The sequence below is a fragment of the Trematomus bernacchii genome, unplaced genomic scaffold (assembly GCF_902827165.1).
Source record: "Trematomus bernacchii unplaced genomic scaffold, fTreBer1.1, whole genome shotgun sequence".
Classification (NCBI taxonomy): domain Eukaryota; kingdom Metazoa; phylum Chordata; class Actinopteri; order Perciformes; family Nototheniidae; genus Trematomus; species Trematomus bernacchii.
In genome coordinates, this window is record NW_022987550.1 from 789,987 (window position 1) to 813,244 (window position 23,258).

At 38.3% G+C, this 23,258-nt stretch overlaps 1 protein-coding gene across 6 annotated transcripts in view; it reads left to right on the top strand.

Moving 5' to 3' along the window:
• Positions 1–23,169, top strand: part of plekhg2 (pleckstrin homology domain containing, family G (with RhoGef domain) member 2) — a 92,046-nt gene extending 68,877 nt beyond the window's left edge. For all 6 annotated transcript variants that reach the window (XM_034123689.1, XM_034123690.1, XM_034123691.1 and 3 more), the window contains 5 exons: positions 804–870; positions 3,312–3,358; positions 12,014–12,164; positions 15,928–16,059; positions 22,994–23,169. In XM_034123689.1, the coding sequence (XP_033979580.1) occupies positions 804–870; positions 3,312–3,358; positions 12,014–12,164; positions 15,928–16,059; positions 22,994–23,086 (490 nt within the window). In that variant the 3' untranslated portion in view covers positions 23,087–23,169. The remainder of the gene's footprint in view (positions 1–803; positions 871–3,311; positions 3,359–12,013; positions 12,165–15,927; positions 16,060–22,993) is intronic.
• The last annotated feature ends 89 nt before the right edge of the window (positions 23,170–23,258 follow it).

The window sequence follows — 23,258 nt, forward strand, 5'->3', positions numbered from 1 at the left end:
GACCTCAGATCAGACCTGCGATCAGTGTTTCACCTCAACACTGCTCAGAGTCTGCAAACCTCACAGATGTTAGAGCAGTTTAACATCTTGTGGAAAGTCTGAGCAGCGCTTCAACCAACAAGGTGTCTCCGTGTTCAGGAGCCTCTGAGCCTCTGAACATGTGACTCCAACAGAGCGGATATATTACTGCAATACAAGTAGTAATACCACGGTGTAGAAATACTCTATATTAAAGTAAAACAGAGCTAGTTTCCTTTCCTGAATGTAAGCAATTAGTTTTTCTAGAAGACAGGATAATTTAAAAAAGACTGTATGCATGTAGTATACTGTATATGTCCCACAACATATATTAGTATGTATTCCACATAATTAGGAACCAGAAAGTATTAACAAAAAGAAGAATTTATTTATTTGCAACTTCCGTAGTATTTTTTGATGCAATCCAGTTTCCTTTCCTGAACGAAAGCAAGTCGTTTCCTTAGAAGACGGAGGGTTATTTTTACTGTATGAGTGATTGTTGCTGGACATTTGGTAGAGAAACGCTGATAACATTAGGAATCATTGATCACGGTATCATGACGCACGAGAACAAGCTCACAGAATGACTGAAGAGTCACGTGAAGATGTTACTTAAGTATTTGCCTCAAGTCAAAGTACCAAAACTACTCATATTTTACTTTGAGTATGAAGTTGCAGAACATGGGAATACTTTTAGATTGTACTTAAGTGCAGTACTTGAGTAAATGTACTTAGTATGTAGCTCTAACTTAAGTAGTAAACCTTTTCTCTGTGTTTCTCCTCAGTGATCTCCTGGAGGATTTAGAGAGGAGTCCCCACGCTGCGGCCATCGCTGAGTGCTTCGTGGAGAGGGTGAGGACTGTGTGTGTGTGTGTGTGTGTGTGTGTGAGGGTGTGTGTGAGGGTGTGTGTGAGGGTGTGTGTGTGTGTGTGTGTGTGTGTGTGGTGTGTGTGTGAGAGGGTGTGTGTGTGAGTGTGTGTGTGTGTGTGTGTGTGAGGGTGTGTGTGTGTGTGTGTGTGTGTGTGCATGTGTGAGGGTGTGTGTGAGTGTGTGTGTGGGTGTGAGTGTGTGTGTGTGTGTGTGTGTGTGTGTGTGTGTGTGAGGGTATGTGTGTGTGTGTGAGGGTGTGTGTGTGTGTGTGTGTGTGTGTGTGTGTGTGTGTGTGTGTGAGGGTGTGTGTGTGTGTGTGTGAGGGTGTGTGTGTGTGTGTGTGTGTGTGTGGGAGAGAGTTGACAGGAAACATGACACAGTTAACCCCAAACACCCAGTAAAGCAGCAGAACTGGACCCTCTGTTCACTACACACGCACACACACACACACACACACACACACACACACACACACAAACACACACACACACACACATTTACACACACCAGCTGCTGCTGATCAAACCAACACCCCATGAATACATGTGTGTGTGTGTGTGTGTGTGTGTGTGTGTGTGTGTGTGTGTGTGTGTGTGTGTGTGTGAGTGTGTGTGTGTGTGTGTGTGTGTGTGTGTGTGTGTGTGTGAGAGCAGCAGCAGAGTTGTTTCTACAGTGAGATATGTTAACAGCTTCTGATCTCATCGAGCTGAAAGAGAAACTTAGACTTTAATTCATGAAGACTTTCATCTCACATGACATGTCACGCTGAATCCTAAAATATGAGAGAAGTGAGAAAGACAAATGAGAAAACTCTTGAAGAATATAATTAAAAGGAGGCCAAGTTCAGCATCACATGGTAAAGACTTTGCTCTCTAGCGCCTCCTTCTGGACAGACGTTACAGTTTTAACTGTTTAAAGCTCAGATAGTGAAGCTTCATCGGGGGTCGGGGGTCATATCGGGCAAATAGAATAACATTCTCTTTGTGTTGCTTAATATGATTTTCTGTCGTTTCCTGTACCAAATACAGATGTGCAATTGTCCCATGAGGATTTAAAACTCTGTGCAGGATGTTCCTAACGTCAGTGACGCTCAGATCTAAACCTTTCTAAACGGAAGTCAGCAGTGTTCTGAGGATGCATCCATTAGATGAAACTGTTAGAGAGCAGGGGAGTTATTTCAGGAACACAGAGCCGTCTGTCTCGGGTCTCCTGACTCTCTGAGGGGAGAAGAATAAAGATTACTCCTCTGTCTCGGGTCTCCTGACTCACTGAGGGGAGAAGAATACATCAATAAACAACCTGGACTTTAATTCAGACTCGTACTGCACAGAGCCGGGAAATACAGAGCAGTTATCTTAAAGGGGACCTATCATGCAAAATGCACTTGTGTACGTCTTTTCTACATGAATATGTGTCCCCGGTGTTCCAGGGAACTCACCAAGTGTCAGAAAACACAACCCTCTCTATTTTCCTCCATACCCAAATCTCTAAAAAAGGGGCAGCAACGGATCTGATAAAAACTGATCCAGATTTGAACATTGTCCTGACGTCAGGACGGTGGCGCTACGGCTATTGGGCCAACTCCACCAATCAGGAGGAGACAGCCACGGCCATTGCCGTTCGAAAGCGCTGGAGACGCTGTAGTACATATGCCAGGCCTGTAGATGGTGCTGTTCTCACAGAATCAGCCCTTGCATAAACAGATCTAAAAAATGTCAAATTGAGCGAAATGAGGCATGGCTAAAATGCATGATCTGTTTGGTATTTTGAAGAAAAAAAAGTATAAATATGCCTTATATAGGTATGGTCCTACACTATATTATTAAAATATAGCATGATAGGTCCACTTTAAAGAATAAATAAAAATAACAGATATGTTTTTAAAGCAAACGTGTGATATATAGATAGATAGGTAAATAGTCCTCCTAAGCCTATACTGTATATATTGTTAATAATGATTTTATTTATACATTTATACTTATCTTAAGTTTGTGTTAGCACTCATTTTAATATTTTTATTTTGTGGTTTTGTACTTTTGCATATTGTTTCTTCACTTTTAAATATCTTTTATGGATATATATTTGAAATGTATTAAGTACAAAAATAAATGGTAAATTAAAAGAATGAAGTAGTATTAAAAGAAAAACATCAATATATTATATCCAGAATACACAATATAATACATGAAGAGTAAATAAGTGAATTCATTATTTTATAACAGATATGGACCCATGTGTCTTTGATACATTTGAATTAAATGTTAACAAAAAGTCTGAATATATACGAACATATACACATTTTTTGTGTAAATAATATATCATATATAATATATATATATATTGTCATACTGCGTCTCTTCTCCCATGAAGTGTTATATTACATTATGATAGAAGATGTATCGTCTGTCCTCTTTGTTTTTCAGAGTGAAACCTTCGACATCTACACCCTGTACTGCATGAACTACCCAAAGTAAGTTCAATGTAATTCAATCAGTGTGATGAACTAACGCTCTGCTCCCTGCGCCGCATTACTCTCAGGATCTGGAGGAAGTACTCGGGGTTCCCCTTTTTGTTTTTATATATTTATTTTTAAGTGAAGTCTTGAGCTCTTCCATTAAAGGATCACACACTCGTCCGTCCTGCAGCGTGACTCACATCCGGGCCTTTACATATTTAAAATACACCGGAGAGTTTGACAGGAGAAGGACGGAAAGAACGTGGATGACATCACAACCAGATATAAGACAAAAGATATTTAGAACAAACATGCTACTCAAGTAAAAGTAGAAGTACTCAGATCTTGTACTTGAGTAAAAGTAGAAGTACTCAGATCTTGTAGTAAAAGTAGAAGTACTCAGGTCTTGTACTTGAGTAAAAGTAGAAGTACTCAGGTCTTGTAGTAAAAGTAGAAGTACTCAGATCTTGTACTTGAGTAAAAGTAGAAGTACTCAGGTCTTGTACTTGAGTAAAAGTAGAAGTACTCAGATATTGTACTTGAGTAAAAGTAGAAGTACTCAGATCTTGTACTTGAGTAAAAGTAGAAGTACTCAGATCTTGCACTTGAGTAAAAAGAGAAGTACTCAGATCTTGTACTTGAGTAAAAGTAGAAGTACTCAGATCTTGCACTTGAGTAAAAAGAGAAGTACTCAGATCTTGTACTTGAGTAAAAGTAGAAGTACTCAGATCTTGTACTTGAGTAAAAGTAGAAGTACTCAGATCTTGTACTTGAGTAAAAGTAGAAGTACTCAGATATTGTACTTGAGTAAAAGTAGAAGTACTCAGATCTTGTACTTGAGTAAAAGTAGAAGTACTCAGGTCTTGTAGTAAAAGTAGAAGTACTCAGATCTTGTACTTGAGTAAAAGTAGAAGTACTCAGGTCTTGTACTTGAGTAAAAGTAGAAGTACTCAGATATTGTACTTGAGTAAAAGTAGAAGTACTCAGATCTTGTACTTGAGTAAAAGTAGAAGTACTCAGATCTTGCACTTGAGTAAAAAGAGAAGTACTCAGATCTTGTACTTGAGTAAAAGTAGAAGTACTCAGATCTTGCACTTGAGTAAAAAGAGAAGTACTCAGATCTTGTACTTGAGTAAAAGTAGAAGTACTCAGATCTTGTACTTGAGTAAAAGTAGAAGTACTCAGATCTTGTACTTGAGTAAAAGTAGAAGTACTCAGATCTTGTACTTGAGTAAAAGTAGAAGTACTCAGATCTTGTACTTGAGTAAAAGTAGAAGTACTCAGATCTTGTACTTGAGTAAAAGTAGAAGTACCAGAGTGTAGGAATACTCTGTTACAGTAAAAGTACTGCATTCAAAATGTTCCTCAAGTGAAAGTAGAAAAGTATTCTCATCAAAATATAGTGAAAGTAGCGACAGTAAAAGTAGTGATTGTGCAGATTGGTCCATTTCAGAATAATATATATGATATGTTTTATAATGATTGATCATGAAAGTGTTCTCAAAGCTGGTAAAGGTGCAGCTAGTTTGACATTATTATTATTATCCTATTGTAAGAAAATCAAGTAGAAAAACAGCTAAAGATTTCACAAGTTTGGCTGCGTTTCGAGCAAATCATGCAATTATTGTACGCATACTTTAACAGCTTCAACATGTGCTCGTTATTATCCGTCTAATCAATGAACCTCCGATTATAAGAGCAGAATCAAAGACTTCTAATAAACGTAGAAAACTAATCTGTAAAGTAACTAAATAAATGCGTTTAGTAAAAGTACAAAGTAGCATCAAATGGAAATTAAAAAGTAAAGTACAAGTACCTGAGGACAGTACTTGAGTCACAATAAAACACTCTATTTCCCCCATTCACAATATCTGTTATGAAAAGGCAATATTCAATATACAGTAGGCTCTAAATGTACTTAGTTACTTTACACCACTGTTCAATCACCGTATAATAATGAGAGTTATTCTAAATGCACATGAGACAGTGATGTGATCTGGATCTGCTGGTTTTCTAAACTGGAGTCCTGCGTTAAAAGACAAATACCCAGAGATGGCAAAAGTACACACATCCTTTACTCAAGTAGAAGTACAGATACTCGTGTTTAAAAATACTCTGGTGAAAGTAGAAGTACTGACTAAACTTCTTCACTCAAGTCAAAGTAAAGAGGGCTTTGAAATGTACTTCAGTAAAAAGTACCCATAACTAGCAGCTGTTTTAAAGAGTACCTGACCTCCCTTTATATTAATAGAACAATAATGTCATTGTTAGCTAATGAATGTTTCCATGCTGAACAACGGCAACATGACAACGTTTTCATTGGTCCCTCTTCTTTAGAGAAGACCAGGAAATGATGGATACACGGATCGTGTTCAAATCAATAGGCACGCAATGACTCTAAATAATAATGATCACGCCACCAAACACACATTCAAACTAAAGGAACCAGCCTGTTTGGGAAATGTGAGAAGTAGAAAGTACAGGTATTTGTGTTCAACATGTAAGAAGTAGAAAGTACAGGTATTTGGGTTCAACATGTAAGAAGTAGAAAGTTCAGGTATTTGGGTTCAACATGTAAGAAGTAGAAAGTACAGGTATTTGTGTTCAACATGTAAGAAGTAGAAAGTACAGGTATTTGGGTTCAACATGTAAGAAGTAGAAAGTACAGGTATTTGTGTTCAAAATGTAAGAAGTAGAAAGTACAGGTATTTGTGTTCAACATGTAAGAAGTAGAAAGTTCAGGTATTTGTGTTCAAAATGTAAGAAGTAGAAAGTACAGGTATTTGTGTTCAAAATGTGAGAAGTAGAAAGTACAGGTATTTGTGTTCAAAATGTAAGAAGTAGAAAGTACAGGTATTTGGGTTCAAAATGTAAGAAGTAGAAAGTTCAGGTATTTGGGTTCAACATGTAAGAAGTAGAAAGTTCAAGTATTTGAGTTCAACATGTAAGAAGTAGAAAGTAAGAAGTTGTTAGAAAAATAAGTAGTGGAGTAAAGTACTGATACCAGAAACATGTACTTAAGTACAGTAACGAAGTATTTGTACTCCACTACTTCCCACCTCTGATAATAACCAGAATGAGTCGAGCTTCTCTCCAGCAGCAGAAAGTAGAGAGACGTTTCTCCTGCAGGAACACGGAGATCTGAATCAGCGTAAAGCTTGGAGACATTAAAACGACATTAGCAGACGGGATGTGATGTCAGGTCCAGATGCTCACATAATTGATGCTGCTAAACTCCACGTGGATGTTTGTAATGCTGTAAATTGATGATCTGTAGAGCCTCTGGAGAAAGATTTCTAACAGAGCAGGAACTAGTCCAGAAACGATCACCATCCAACACACATCAGAGAGGAAGTGCAGGTTATTGGGTTTAGATCCTTTGTGAGGAGTGTGTCGGGCTGTCTGACCGTCACAGAAATGATAGTTTTGGGTCATCGTGCGCATATTAAAGCTGAGCAAATAAAGAATGTGTTGTTGTTGGCGTGTAAGAAAGAGTAGTGCTATATATGAAGGGCTTTAGACACGATATAAAGCAGGATATTATTCACATTAAGATTGTAGGGAATGGAATTGAATATTTACTTGCAGAATTCCTCATTATTGGACCGAAACGTGCCGTTTTAAATTCTAAACATGGAAGTGATTAAGCACAAATGGAGCATATGCGGCATTTTGTATTGAGTCTGGTTGGGATTAAAAATAATGAAAAGTAACATCCACAATTCGCTGAGGGACGTGTACGAAAATACAAAAGGGACATAAGTGTACCTGCAGAATTCCTTTTCATTGGACCGAAATTGGCCGGTTTAAATAAGTGAATAAGCACAATGGATCCAACGTGGCATTTTGTTTTGGTTGGAAAACAGTGTGGCAGTTGCAATGAAAAAAAAGTGCAAATATAACAAATTGTGTCAGGACAGCTGAGCCAAAAGGATCCCTTTACACATCCAGTGCATTGCAATCTCCATTTTGAGACGGTTTTGATGTAAGAAAACATATTTATTGCCAGGAATACACAAATGAATGTAATGGAGTTTTGGCGATTAGGCCCCGTTGTGCAGGAGTATCATTTGGGAGGGGAGAACCGATCCAATGAAACCCCCCGGGGTCTAGACACTGGTGGTGGTGAATGGGTAGTTGGGTTCGGTCTGAAGGGGAGTGGCTTAGCTTGACCCTGGTGGTGGTGAATGGATAGTTGGGGTCGGGCTGAAGGGGAGTGGCTTAGCTTGACCCTGGTGGTGGTGAATGGATAGTTGGGTTCGGTCTGAAGGGGAGTGGCTTAGCTTGACCCTGGTGGTGGTGAATGGATAGTTGGGGTCGGTCTGAAGGGGAGGGGCTTAGCTTGACCCCGGATTCAGAGGGACAGGAGGTGCAAAGGGGTGGAGGAGGGTTGCGTCGAGTCACCTGAAATGACAGATGACAGAGGGGGGAGAGCAGATTTAAAAGGATTAGCGGAGCGCTATGATAGGCTTGAGAGAATAGAGCGAAGTGATTGGTTAAGCTGGGGAGTAACGCCCCCGATCACTTATTGAGAAGAGGAGAGAGAGTAGTAACATAGACATAGGAAATGAATGAGTAAAGACGGTCTTCCTGGTTGAACTTGCGCTGAGCTTCATTTCTTAAAAACACTTAAATTGCACCTGGTCCTATGCATGATACAAATATGATGCTACTGTCATATCCATATCAAAACAACTCAACTAAAATCCTCATCTTATCCAGTCTTTTGTATCTCTTTTTAAGTCATAAAGGACTCATCTAACGTACAGTATGCTGTGTTCACGACCAGATGGGTCAGAAGAACCAAAGCCAAAAATGTCAAATAAAAAAGCTTTGTTATCGTGATCATTGATGGAAAACAACGGCAGATGTCAAGAACTTACAGAATGTGATTTTCAGGAGGAAAGACACTGAAATAAAGCATTGGGAGAAAACGTGTTCAGCATCAAGTCGTTATTACAAGACATTTATTGCAATCTGTTATCAAGATTGAACCACAAATGTTCCCATTGAAGAAAAAAATATACTCTCTTTTGTGTCACTTCATGAGCTTTTAAAATAGTTGGATCGCTATCTAAAAGAAAATTGGATAAATTCATCCATGAAGCATTTAATTTGGATTAAAATCTGATTGCTTGAACAGTTTGAAGGTTTGAGGCTCATTCTTCACAGATGTTGAATAAGATCCAACACACAGAGGATCAAACGGAGACGTTTCCTGTTTCGAGCAACATGCAACTTGTTAAAAGAAATCTTTCACAAATCTGGAGCAGCAAAGTTGTATTTGTTTTGGAACCAGACGGAGATACTTCTACTGCAATGAGACCCTTTTTTAGGGGGGAAATGGGAATATATGGCATGACATGATGGGGATCTGTTGTTGTTTGCATGTTCCTGTGAAGCACTAAAACACAACTTGGATATCTGAAAAGAGTCAGAATATTTGTTTTATTGTTTTTCCTTTATTATATAGTATTTTCAGGAAAAGTACAAATGATGTGATTTGAAGAATAAAGTCAGAATTTTAAGAAAAAAATCTGAATATTAATATTTCAAGGAAAAAATCTATTTTGGAAGATTTTGAGGAAAATGATTTTTCTTTGATATTTTTAGAAAAAAAGTCATAATTTTGAGATTTTGCTAAAAAAAACTCAAATGTTGAGAATTAAAAAAACAAACATTATTTGCCATTTTGAGAAAAAGTCCTATAACTTTTTCTTTGAAATATCAATATTCTGAATTTTTTCTCAACATTCTGACATTTCTGACTTTTTCTCAAAATGTCAACATTCTGACTTCATTTTTAACTTATCATTTTTTTTGTGACTTTTTTCTGAAAATGTTGACTTGATTCTGAAAATCTCAAAACCCAAACAAGACCTCATTAAAATGGCTCTTACGGGCCGTCTCCACAGCAGCGTTAAAAAATCTTGAAACGCTTCTGCCCATTCACTTTGAATGGGGTGACGTCACTTTCCCTCACTTTTCGCCGAAATGCATTGTGGGCAGGCGAGCGGAGATTCTCAGGATTTTCAAGATTCAAAGTTGAACAATGTTCAACTTTTGAAGCTGAGGTGGAAGCGGCAGCCAATCAAATCCCGTGTACGCAAATCTGGCAGTTCAAGCTCTAGCCAATCAAACGGCGTGTATGCTGGGAGAGGCATACCGCAGGTCATTTCCTCATATTCCAAAAAATGGAGGAGAAATTAGCGGTAGGGAATCACCCGGTGCTTTATGACCAGTCCCTATTTAACTACCGGGATACAAACCGGAGGAGCCAGGCATGGAGGGAGGTGGCAGAGACAGTGGTATGTTTTCGCCTGTTTTGGAGAGTTTATATCCAGTTTACTTCGGGCTTTTTGGCTTCGTATGTCGCGGGCGGGAGATTCATGTGATTGGTTGATCGCAAAAAAATCCCCAAGCCTCAGATACGCCCACCTCCAAGATTTTTTTAACGCTGCTGTGGAGACGGTCCGTTACTGTTAAAGTTGTAAGACGACAACACTGACAACACTGCGGTAGCGACCTGTCAATCACTGTTAGCCCCGCCCTAAAGCACACATTACTTTAACCTCTATTTCCCTCTAAATGGGACTATTATTTATTAAATCAACATGTTGCTGTATTAAGAAGAGTTGAGACCATGGATTGAAACCTTCAGTCAAGAAACAAATCAGTCAAAGGTTTGCAAAGGTAATAAATCCAGTAAGTAATTGTCTCAGAGACTTCTATTCATTCAGCCCACTGCTTGATATTAGAGAGAATGCAAGTTTGATGCACTTCATTTATTCAGTTTTCATGCACAAAGGTTTTAGCAGTAACAGAAAGTCATTTAAGAACAAATATTTCCCACAAAGGTTCAGCATGCAGTGTGAGCACCAATGGCTTCAGTGAAGTGTTGAAAGAAGCAATAACATACAGTGTTTTGGAAAGGTCTTTTTGCAAAGGCAGAATGAAGGGGAAGATTAGAGGAAGTTAAAGTGTTCTTCTAAGGTCTCCTCTGATTGGTGGAGAAGGATCCTCTGGAGCAGCTGTAAGTATCCTCAGTCTTTAGACAAACCATCTCCAAAGTGTAAAAACAGAGAGAGCCCACGAGGGGAATAGATAACACCGAGGAGAGCGAAGTGGACTTTTCTGCGGATGATTTGATGGGAATCTTTCCAAGCTTAGTTTCGAGGAATGTCTCTAGTGTATGTTTTTCACATCGGACATACGCTTCAGATTCTCCGTCTGCATTTATCCCCGACTGAAGCCAGTTTCCTTCAGTTCGTCTAGAATCAGCTTCTCTGCTCTGGTTTCTATGAATGCAAATCGTTTTGTCTTTGGTTTGGGCATCCGTCTCCTTGCACTTTATTATAAGATAAGATTCAAGGCTTGTATTGCCATGTGTACATAGCTGCATAAATATGTTAAAATAAATGATAAGTGTTTTTAAGAATAAAGTCAGGATTTTGAGAAAAAGTCAGAATTGTAAGAAAACATATTGATATTTCAAGGAAAAAGTCAATTTCTTTAGATTTCTCGAAAAAAGGCTACCTTGGCCTCCTTTCCTCCTCTCTCCTCTCATCCCCCATTGCTACCTTGGCCTCCTTTCCTCCTCTCTCCTCTCATCCCCCATTGCTACCTTGGCCTCCTTCCTTCCTCTTTCCTTCCTCTCTCCTCTCTCCTCTCATCCCCATTGCTACCTTGGCCTCCTTTCCTTCCTCTTTCCTCTCTACCCCATTGCTACCTTGGCCTCCTTTCCTCCTCTCTCCTCTCATCCCCCATTGCTACCTTGGCCTCCTTCCTTCCTCTTTCCTTCCTCTCTCCTCTCTACCCCCATCGCTACCTTGGCCTCCTTCTCTCCTCCCCCCTTTTCCTTCCCTCTCACCGGTGCTGTCCAACATTTTCCTGTTGACAGAGATTCATCACAGCATGACTCATTCATCTTCTTCCCTCACCTCCTTTCTCCTCTCATGTCTCCTATAATCCCCTGGACATCTTGTCTCCTTCCTCCTCAGCTCCTTCCTCCTCTCATGTCTCATTGAATCCCCTGGACATCTTGTCTCCTTCCTCCTCACCTCCTTTCTTTCAAATGTTTTCACTGGACGTTTTACAATTCATAATAACCATCATTAATAATTGGTCAATTGATATTTCATTTGGTTCCTCTCTTTGTTTAAATGGTGATGAATGGATGTGGTTTTGGCTCGTCAATGTTTGTTGGAGCTCCAAACACATGTGGACTTCTTCTTCTTCTTCTTCTTCCCTTTCCTAACCTCCTTCCTCCTCACTTTCTCCCTCTCCCTTTCTTCCATCCCTCCTCCTTTGTTTTCAGACTTGAGGAGTTCCACCATGTTCCTCTTCTTCCTCACTTCCACCATTTTGTATTACATGTGTTTGTGTTTGGAAATAACTTTTTGTAAAGTCTCTTAAAGTTTTATTTTTGTAAAGGAAATATGACTGTTTTGCATTTTTTGAAATGGTCTGAATTGTATAAATGTACCGGTCCGAGTATCGGCAATGTTGATTTTTAAGATATTTTAAATAAACCTCCCTCTCTCTCCCCCTCTCTCTCCCCTCTCTCCCCCCCTCTCCCCCCCTCTCTCTCTCTCTCTCTCTCTCTCTCTCTCTCTCTCTCTCTCTCTCTCTCTCTCTCTCTCTCTCTCTCTCTCTCTCTCTCTCTCCCAGCTGTGTGTCGGTGCTGAGGGACTGCATGAAGACCAAGAGTCTGGTGAGCTTCTTCCAGGAGAGACAGAGCACTCTGAGCCACTCTTTACCTCTGGAGACGTACCTGCTGAAGCCCGTGCAGAGGATCCTCAAGTACCACCTGTTACTGCAGGTAATACTCTCTAAATACTGCATTAATACGGCAGGTAATACTCTCTAAATACTGCATTTATACTGCATTAATACTCTCTAAATACTGCATTTATACTGCATTAATACTCTCTAAATACTGCATTTATACTGCATTCATACTTTAAATACTACCTGCTGAAACCAGTGCAGAGGATCCTCAAATACCACCTGTTACTGCAGGTAATGATGCAAATACTTCCAAATACTACATGTATTCCCTCATATACCACCTGATGCTACAGATATCACCTCTAAAAATACAAAATATTAGTGTAGTATCTCAAATAATCCCTGATACTACAGCTCCAAATACTACATGAAGTACCTCAAATACCACCTGCTTCTAGAGGTAATAGTCCAAATACTTTAAAGGGGACCTATCATGCAAAATGCACTTTTGTACGTCTTTTCTACATGAATATGTGTCCCCGGTGTTCCAGGGAACTCACCAAGTGTCAGAAAACACAACCCTCTCTATTTTCCTCCATACCCAAATCTCTAAAAAAGGGGCTGCAACGGATCTGATAAAAACTGATCCAGATTTGAACACTGTCCTGACGTCAGGACGGTGGCGCTACGGCTATTGGGACAACTCCACCAATCAGGAGAAGACAGCCACGGCCATTGCCGTTCCAAAGCGCTGGAGACGCTGTAGTACATATGCCAGGCCAGTAGATGGTGCTGTTCTCACTGAATCTGCCCTTGCAAAAACAGGGCTAAAAAAAGTGCAAATTGAGCGAAATGAGGCATGGCTAAAATGCATGATCTGTTTGGTGTTTTGAAAAACAAAAAGTATAAATATGCCTTATATAGGTATGGTCCTACACTATATTATTCAAATATAGCATGATAGGTCCACTTTAAGTTAAAGATTAAAGATATTATTTGAGGATTTATTTTTCTCTTTAGGGTTATGTGTCATCAAATATGCCGAAATAAAAAAAACAACAGAAGCTTTTAATTTAAAAAGAGTTATATGCATATTTTGCCAGCAAATCCCAACTTTACATGACATTAGAAACATATATGCAAGAATCAAATTAAGATTAAAATTATAGTGTAAATAATTATGCATCTCCTAACTTCTACCTCAGACCTTTACTTTACTTCGTACATCTGAAGATATTCAGCTGACTCATCCATAAAACACCAGAACACACACAGCTTCTACCAATGAACGGATTTACTGGTTCCTGTCCAAGCCCACCTCTGAGACACACACACACACACACACACACACACACACACACACACACACACACACACACACACACACACACACACACACACACACACATTTGTTGCTCTGTCTACAGTGGCCAGATCAAACACTGGTGCTACATCTGTTTGGAGCTGAGCGGGGCTTTTCCCATAATCCTCAGCTGTTCCTGCTTCACTGTCTCTGTGATGAAGTGCTGTGTCAGCTGCTGGGTTGTTTTGTTTGGATCATTATTTATTTGTGATCACTGTTCTTTCAAGGACATTATTACACCGCTTCGAGGAATACTCGCTTCTGATTGGTCAACTTGCACATCTGTCAGTCAGTTATCTCTGTATATCAGACTGTTGCTAACGCTCTGATTCAATGTCCATTTAACTTCAGTTATGGCCTAAAAACACATTCGTTTTTCCATTACTCCATCAGAAAACACCATGCAGTACTTTGTAATACTTATTTAAACTATAATTGGAGACTTTTGCCCTATTATTTGCATACTTTATTAACTGGGAGTAAACGTAATGCCTTTCCAGAGACCTTTATCTAATTTAATGTCCAGGAAGCTATTAGGAAGATATGGAAACTACAGTAAGTTTTCTATTTTCAGATGTTTACATTTCAGAATTGTTCATTTCTACGCTTTTAATTTCTACTTATGTGCAATGCCTTGTTTTTTGTGCTACTGCAACGCCAAAAAATCCCAAATTGGGACCAATAAAGTACATCTTATCTGATAATATCTTATCTTATCGTACCAGATAGTAGCTACATTTGTATTAATTGAAAAATATAGAAAATGATTTGGTTACTGTATGTTGGTTTGAAAGTACAAAGTCCCAGGAGCATTTGGTCAAATAGATAAATTGTGATTTAAAGGGCAGAAAAGCCTCAATCTGTGCTGCCGTCATTTTAAGTTGGGTCACTATTGTGCAGTTCAATCATACATTAAGGGCAGTGTTGGAGCTATATCTTGATTTATATTATTTAACAGTTATTTTCTTGCTGTTTTGTTGATAGTACATGTATTATTATGTAGTGTTATTATTTAAGTTAAAGGGGACCTACCATGCAAAATGCACTTTTGTACGTCTTTTCTACATGAATATGTGTCCCCGGTGTTCCAGGGAACTCACCAAGTGTCAGAAAACACAACCCTCTCTATTTTCCTCCATACCCAAATCTCTAAAAAAGGGGCTGCAACGGATCTGATAAAAACTGATCCAGATTTGAACACTGTCCTGACGTCAGGACGGTGGCGCTACGGCTATTGGGCCAACTCCACCAATCAGGAGGAGACAGCCATGGCCATTGCCGTTCGAAAGCGCTGGAGACGCTGTAGTACATATGCCAGGCCTCTAGATGGTGCTGTTCTCACTGAATCAGCCCTTGCTAAAACAGATCTAAAAAATGTCAAATTGAGCAAAATGAGGCATGGCTAAAATGCATGATCTGTTTGGTATTTTGAAAAAAAATAAGTATAAATATGCCTTATATAGGTATGGTCCTACACTATATTATTCAAATATAGCATGATACAGTAGGTCCACTTTAATTAAACTAGTTCTATGCTTTTATCTATGCATATTCGTAAAATAGGCCCTCAGTTAATGTCGCCACCTAGAACGCTGCCCTTATAGGTGCGATATGTATGAAATGTGTTGGGTGTATGAAGCATTTGGAGACGAGAAAAAAAGTCAATTGGAGCAGAACCATAAACACAACAGGAAATCAGATATTTAGAATTTTCACAACAACAAACACCTCCCATAGATTTTCATCTGATCATCTTTTCAGAGCGTTGGTGCTTTAGTGCTTTTAAACACACATTCAAACTAAAGTAACCAGCCTGTTTGGAAAATGTAAGAAGTAGAAAGTACAGGTATTTGGGTTCAACATGTAAGAAGTAGAAAGTACAGGTATTTGGGTTCAACATGTAAGAAGTAGAAAGTACAGGTATTTGTGTTAAAAATGTAAGAAGTAGAAAGTACAGGTATTTGAGTTCAACATGTAAGAAGTAGAAAGTACAGGTATTTGTGTTCAAAATGTAAGAAGTAGAAAGTACAGGTATTTGTGTTCAAAATGTAAGAAGTAGAAAGTACAGGTATTTGTGTTCAACATGTAAGAAGTAGAAAGTACAGGTATTTGTGTTAAAAATGTAAGAAGTAGAAAGTACAGGTATTTGAGTTCAACATGTAAGAAGTAGAAAGTACAGGTATTTGTGTTCAAAATGTAAGAAGTAGAAAGTACAGGTATTTGGGTTCAACATGTAAGAAGTAGAAAGTACAGGTATTTGAGTTCAACATGTAAGAAGTAGAAAGTTCAGGTATTTGTGTTCAAAATGTAAGAAGTAGAAAGTACAGGTATTTGTGTTCAAAATGTAAGAAGTAAAAAGTGGTCAGAAAAATAAGTAGTGGAGTAAAGTACTGATACCAGAATGATGTACTTAAGTACAGTAACGAAGTATTTGTACTCCACTACTTCCCACCTCTGATTATACCCTCAAGTTGCTCTCATGTCTCCTCAGGAACTTTCTAAGCACTTTGATAAGAGCGACCCGGGGTATGAGGTCATCGAAGACGCCATCATCACCATGACGGCGGTCGCCTGGTACATCAACGACATGAAAAGGAAGCAGGAGCACGCAGTCCGACTGCAGGTGAGAGAGTAATGTACAAGATGAGATTTAATACCTGAAAACAACCTCTGTGATCGTTGTAAGGGAATCGTTTTTGCATTCAGGTTACTATATGTTGGGCAATTACATTAATCTGGTTATTTGACAAGTAGGTTTTCACTTTGAAGGCATTTGCTTTGTGGCATTGGTGCGTAACTAATCAGACATGAATATAGAAAAAGAACAATTGAAAGTTGGCAGGAATGTTCTAAATATATTCTAGGGGATGTGCAGAAGTTCACAGTATTAAGAATAAAATAATATGCAACACACAGATATAATTATATCACCAATTTTCCAAAGACACACAGTGGTAACTTTTCACTCTTTTGCAAAAAATAAGAAATGTTTATTATATTATATATATATTTATATAGCATTGGCTAGCTACACTTTAAAACGTAATAGAATCTCAATATTATTTTTATTTTTACGATGTAAATAATTGTTATCACTCTCACAAATACAAACTGTAGAGGACCTCGAATGGTACCCTGAGGAACGCCTAAAAACGTTTTTTAATGGATATTTTCTCGAAAGATAAACATTTTTGAATTTTTACAGTATATAAAGACAACAAATACATGACCATTCATATTTTAATGTATTTATATATTCAATGTTTTGCTTCAAAATAGGTTAACAGGATGGATAAATATATGGCTTTAAAGCTGACAAAAAGTTAATTTGAACTTTAGTATGCAAGCATGGATTGGTATACTTGCAGTATTTAGAGTATTACCTGCAGTAACAGGAGGTATTGGAAGTATTAATGTAGTATATATTTGTAGTATTACCTGCAGTAACAGGTGGTACTTGAAGTATTAATGTAGTATTTGCAGTATTACCTGCAGGTAACAGGTGGTACTTGAAGTATTAATGTAGTATTTGCAGTATTACCTGCAGTAACAGGTGGTACTTGAAGTATTAATGTAGTATTTGCAGTATTACCTGCAGTAACAGGTGGTACTTGAAGTATTAATGTAGTATTTGCAGTATTACCTGCAGTAACAGGTGGTATTTGAAGTATTAATCGTGAATGTGATATTGTGTCAAAGTCTTAATATCTAACTGTGTCAGTGTGTCAGCGTAGTTGTTTATTCTCCTTCCTTCATGCAGTGTTATAGTTTGGTATCGTGAAGTCAGCAGTATACTATCAAGATGCAAAGTTATTTATTTTAATACAGTTTCAAGATTACCCTCTCTTCTGTGACTACATCTTCCTCACTAAAGGTTTAAACTTGTGGATCATGAGTCATAAAGAAATCTCCGTGCAGACTAAGTGTCCTCAGAACGTTTTACTGTTCAGACAGCTGGAGGTCAGCCGGCGACCTCTAGGGGTCAAACTGTGTCACCGCTGCATTCCTACACTTCCCCGACACATGTTCACACCATGACTTACACAGGGACATGTTATCAACTTGTTCCGTGTGTGTGTGTGTGTGTGTGTGTGTGTGTGTGTGTGGTGTGTGTGTGTGTGTGTGGTGTGTGTGTGTGTGTGTGTGTGTGTGTGTGTGTGTGTGTGTGTGTGTGTGTGTGTCAGCATCTTCTTGCTGCTAAATTTTGACACTCCTCCTGTCATTTCTGTTTTAGTTTTAGTTCTTTAACTTCTCTTTGAACATTTTTTTACACTTTTTTACCTTAAATTGCAGCTTTATTGTGTTTTCATGTAAAGGCTTTTTAAATGTCCTATCAGGATGTGTTAAGTGTTTTAATTTACACTTTTTATTAACAGGTTGTCCACATCCAAACGGAGCTCTGTTGTTTGCTAGACCTGTCAAAACTTGAGCTTATATCACTAACCGTTTCCAAACTAATATTGGTGATTGTTAGCTGCGTAAATCATGTAAACTAAACTAACGTAAACATATAAACACATCAGACTAAGGCCATGTAGGAGACAGAAAGTGTTTACCTTTTCATAACATTGGTACCAATTGTAACGCTGTATCTTTGCTTATAGAGCATCGGTTTTAAAAGGTCTTCTGAGTGTCATTTAAGTTTCTCCACGGCAAAATTATAACGCAGATTTTGTCTGGTTATTTTTTCCTAGAGATGCTAAAGTAAATATTACACCTTATTATTTTAAAGCCACATATCTTTAGAACAGTCTGACACTAATAAGTCACTTTTAAGACGAAAGACTCAAGAGAAAATTAATTTAGTTTGAGACCAATTCGTCTGATTTGTCTCTCTTGGCACCAAAAACTAAACTATACTAAAATAAATACATCAGACCACCAAGCCCATTTCAACACAGTCTCACGGCATGTCGTGTTATAGTCACGAAATTAATCTATTGATTCGTGTTCACCAACACGATTTCGCCATTTTGTTCGTGTCACACAGAACGATTTTAAAAGCAATGTAAATAATAACAAATTAGAAGGAAAAAGACATTAAAAAAATACAGATTTCAGTATTCTGACACAGAACGATTTTAGAAGCAATGTATTTATATTGGTAGTATGTTTCGTGCCTGCACCAAATAATAACAAATTAGAAGGAAAAAAAGATGACAAAAAATACAGATGTCAGTATTCTGAGGCTCTGAGCCATTTCTTTTCCTCACTGACGGCAAAAAAACTCAGACATTATACAATTTAAAATAAAAGGGATAGGGTTAGGCTTAGGGTAAGATATTGAGTAAGAACATGTTTTTATGAACCACACAGCTTCTGGTCTTCCAAGACCCGACCGGACAAAAAGACGTGTTGCAGACACGAAACATACTACCAATAGAAATACATTGCATTTAAAATCGTTCTGTGTGACACGAAAAAAGGTGAAAATCGTGTTGGTGAACACGAATCAATAGATTAAATTAATTTCGTGACTAATAACACGAAATGCCGTGAGACTGGGTTGCCCATTTAGGAGACAGGAAGTGATTACCTTCATTTCATTTCATTTCAAACCTTTATTTATCCAGGTTGTATCCCATTGAGATCATTGATCTCTTTTTCAAGGGAGACCTGCTAATGATTATGATATTGTCACTAATTGTAATGCTCTATCTTCCCTTGGAGAGCATCTTTTAAATAACTTTTTGTAGAGGTCTTCTCTGTGTCATTTCAGTTTCTCCACGGCTAAATTATAACGCAGATTTTGGTCCAGTTCTTTTGCCCTAGAGATGCTCCAGTAAATATTAGCCCCATTTCAGAAGCCAGGAGGAAATGCACTTTGTTTGTTTGAGACACATTAGTCTTATTTGTCTGTTTTAACAACAACCTCTTGTGAGACAGAGCTCTTATTTTAGCTAAACTGTGTCAAATGTCAATTAACATTTTGCAAAACCCCTGAATAACTCATATTTATAATGCTAAACATGATTGTTAGCCACATAAATATATTTTTTTTACGCCCATTTAGAAGACAGGAAGTGCTACAATCTTCACTTGTAGAGCATCTGTTAAATAACTTTTTAAAGAGGTCTTCTCTCCTGCAGCTGGTTGTCTCTGGGTCAAAGGTCGCGTCCACAGCTGGCCGCTGCCTGTGGCTCCGCAGAGGAATCATTGACAAACAGTTGTGACTATTTTCTGGAAACGCAGAGTCATCCGGGTCGTAGTGTAGGAATAGTTTACGAAGCTGACCTAAGTTTGATTAGGACGACCTTTAACCCTGATGCAGGAAATGCTCAGGTGTTGACCTTTGACCTCCCAGCAGCTGGACCCCTAGGTGAATCGTTCACACAGATGGACGAGGTTTACATAGTTTACAGAGGTTTTTACGGAGGAAATGCGTCCCAGTGTTTCCTGCAAAGAACATATAATACTTATGTTTCCAGGTGACGTACATTTAAGGCAAAAAACTGCTTTCTAGAGTCTCATTTCGTCACGTTTGCATTCAAGAAGCATCAATTTAGCCTTTTTTATTTACAATTTGAGGCGTAAGAACTTCCAAATCTACGTGATTAAACCCAATTCATGTTTCTTCTCCTTATAAATCCAAGATAGTTAAAAGAAAGTGAAGTAATCTGAATGGCGACTGGACGTTTTGTTACCTTTCAGCATCTTCTACATCTCAATCCAAAGGAGTTTACACCTCACTGTGTTTATAGGGAATAATATAACCACACATACAGCTGAAATAAAAAGCTAAAAAACATTTTCTAGCAGTGATCAAAATGATTAGTTGATTGGACAACATTTAGGTGCAGTTAGGGAGAAGTTATTGTTGTTTTACAGTATTTTTAAGTTGTATTGAGACCTACAAATGTTTTCTGAGCGACAATTTGATTTAATTACCATCGTTTCTATTCATAACCTTGAATGTTCATGTAGTAAAACCCTTTTTATTTCACATATGTGCTGTCTCCACCTGACTAAAAGCTAACATAAACCATAAGACTAGTTTCTTAGCCGTGATAATAACTTTTTCTACCCCCAAAAACCTGAACCCCTGATTATTGGACCGATTTTAGGTGCAGTTTATTGACAAGTTTGGCCGTTTTTAGAGCATATGAAGAAATAGTTTTGCTACCCAAGGTTCTCATTAAAACCAGAAACCTTCTCTACCTTTTGAATAAAAACACCTGAAAAATACACGCTAAAACCAATCTATTGGACCATTTTCCAGAGATGATCATATGTTTTGTACCAGAGAAATGTGAACCCTTAGATGATTGGTCCAACTTTAGGTGCAGATCTTGAGGAGTTTGGCCGTTTAAGAACATTTCAAGAATATTTTGCTACTGTAGGTTTTTTTGCTCTGAGCCCAGGATTAGCCGAAAAGAGTCCAGGAAGCCTATTTACAAGTTAACAGCGTTTAATAAAACAATGATACGATGATACAAGGAAATTACAAAATGGTGACTCGGCCGAGTGTGCTCCTCCGCTCACTATCGTTCAAAGTCAAAGTCAACTTTATTGTCAATCTCAAAATATGTTGTACACACAGAAAGATCGAAACACCCACAGTCCCGAGGTATAAAATACACATTAAAATACAAGAACACTCAATAATTACAAAAAATAGAGCGACTTCCTGCTGGCTTCCAATTTTATCCTCTGTCGTCTTCTCCTATTGGCTTAGCGTTGACGGGGGCGGGTCCAAAGCACGTCCTGTCATTTTCTGATGTTAGTTTTACAATATTCTAATATCTGTTGGTCATTTAAACATTCCCTAATAACAGCATTGCAGCATCAATAAGTGAGGGTTAAAGACAGTGTGTTTAGTGGGCAACACCACGTGTCATTTCTCCTTAAATTCACGTACACAAAACATACCATTAGCTACATGCTAATGCTAACACCGTCTGAGCATACAGGAAGTCTAGTGTGTTGACAATGTCGTGAACATCCGGTTACAGAATAAAACAGTGTTATTCATTTTAAGTCACGCCATATAAATACTGATTTTATTCCTTACACTACCCAAGAAAAAGTTCTCAATAAAAACTAACCCTTTCTCTACCTTTTTAATAAATACACCTGACGCTAAAACCAATCTATTGAACCATTTTTCTAGAGATGATCACAATGTTTTCTCGGTCTTCTTCTAAGGTGCAGTTCTTGAAAGGTTCTCGATAGTTTTGATCGTTGTGTTCAGCCCTACGAAGGTTGTTTGTATAAATAACCTGAACATCACTGTGAACATTCAGCTATTAATATATATAACCACCACACACACACACACACACACACACACACACACACACGCACACGCACGCACGCACGCACGCACGCACCACACACACACACACCACACACACACACACACACACACACACACACACACACACACACACACAGTCTATATCACCCCTCTTTGTTAAATACCAATTGTCCGTTAATAACTGTGTAATATATACCTGGCTGCTAAATCTTCAGAACTGTTACAGTATGTGTATTTGTAAATTGTGTAATTTTCTTATTTGTGTTTTATTTTTATATTTTGTTATGCATGCCTTCTAGTTAACATTAAGCTTTCTTGACTCTTTTCTGTGTAACAATGAAAATGACCCCCTGCTGGACGAATAAAGGGATTCTGGATTCTGACAGAAATTAAATATATGCATTGTTTTCCCCCGGGTCATGTCACAGGCCCTCTGTAGCTTAAAGATTGTTCTAGAAACCTCTCTCCTCTTAACCTCTGACCTCCAGAGGTGGGAAGTAGTGGAGTACAAATACTTCTATCTGTACTTAAGCACATTTTTCTGGCATCAGTACTTTACTCCACTACTTATTTTTCTGACGACTTTTTACTTTTACATTTTGAACACAAATACCTGTACTTTCTACTTCTTACATGTTGAACACAAATACCTGTACTTTCTACTTCTCTCATTTGAACACAAATACCTGTACTTTCTACTTCTTACATGTTGAACACAAATACCTGTACTTTCTACTTCTTACATGTTGAACACAAATACCTGTACTTTCTACTTCTTACATGTTGAACACAAATACCTGTACTTTCTACTTCTTACATGTTGAACCCAAATACCTGTACTTTCTACTTCTCACATTTCCCAAACAGGCTGGTTCCTTTAGTTTGAATGTGTGTTGGTGGCGTGATCATTATTATTTAGAGTCATTGCGTGCCTATTGATTTGAACACGATCCGTGTATCCATCATTTCCTGGTCTTCTCTAAAGAAGAGGGACCAATGAAAACGTTGTCATGTTGCCGTTGTTCAGCATGGAAACATTCATTAGCTAACAATGACATTATTGTTCTCTTAATATAAAGGGAGGTCAGGTACTCTTTAAAACAGCTGCTAGTTATGGGTACTTTTTTACTGAAGTACATTTCAAAGCCCTCTTTACTTTTACTTGTAGTAAAGAAGTTTAGCCAGTACTTCTACTTTTACCAGAGTATTTTTAAACACGAGTATCTGTACTTTACTTGAGTAAAGGATGTGTGTACTTTTGCCCTCTTGCTGACCTCTGACCTTGACTTTGCCCCCTCAGGAGATCGAGTTCCTGCTGGTGAACTGGAGCGGTCCGGATCGGGTGGGTTTGGAGAACTTGTTCTGGAAGGTTCCTTTAAAGTCCAGCGGGTGAAGAAGGAGCGAGCGTTCTTCCTGTTCGACAAAATGCTGCTGATCGCCAAGAAGAGGGTGGGGCAGTTCGTCTACAGCACGCACATATTCGTACGTCCATTATCTCTTATCTACTTTACATTGTTTTACACAGAGGTGGGAAGTACATAGTACTGTGCTTAAGTACAATGTTG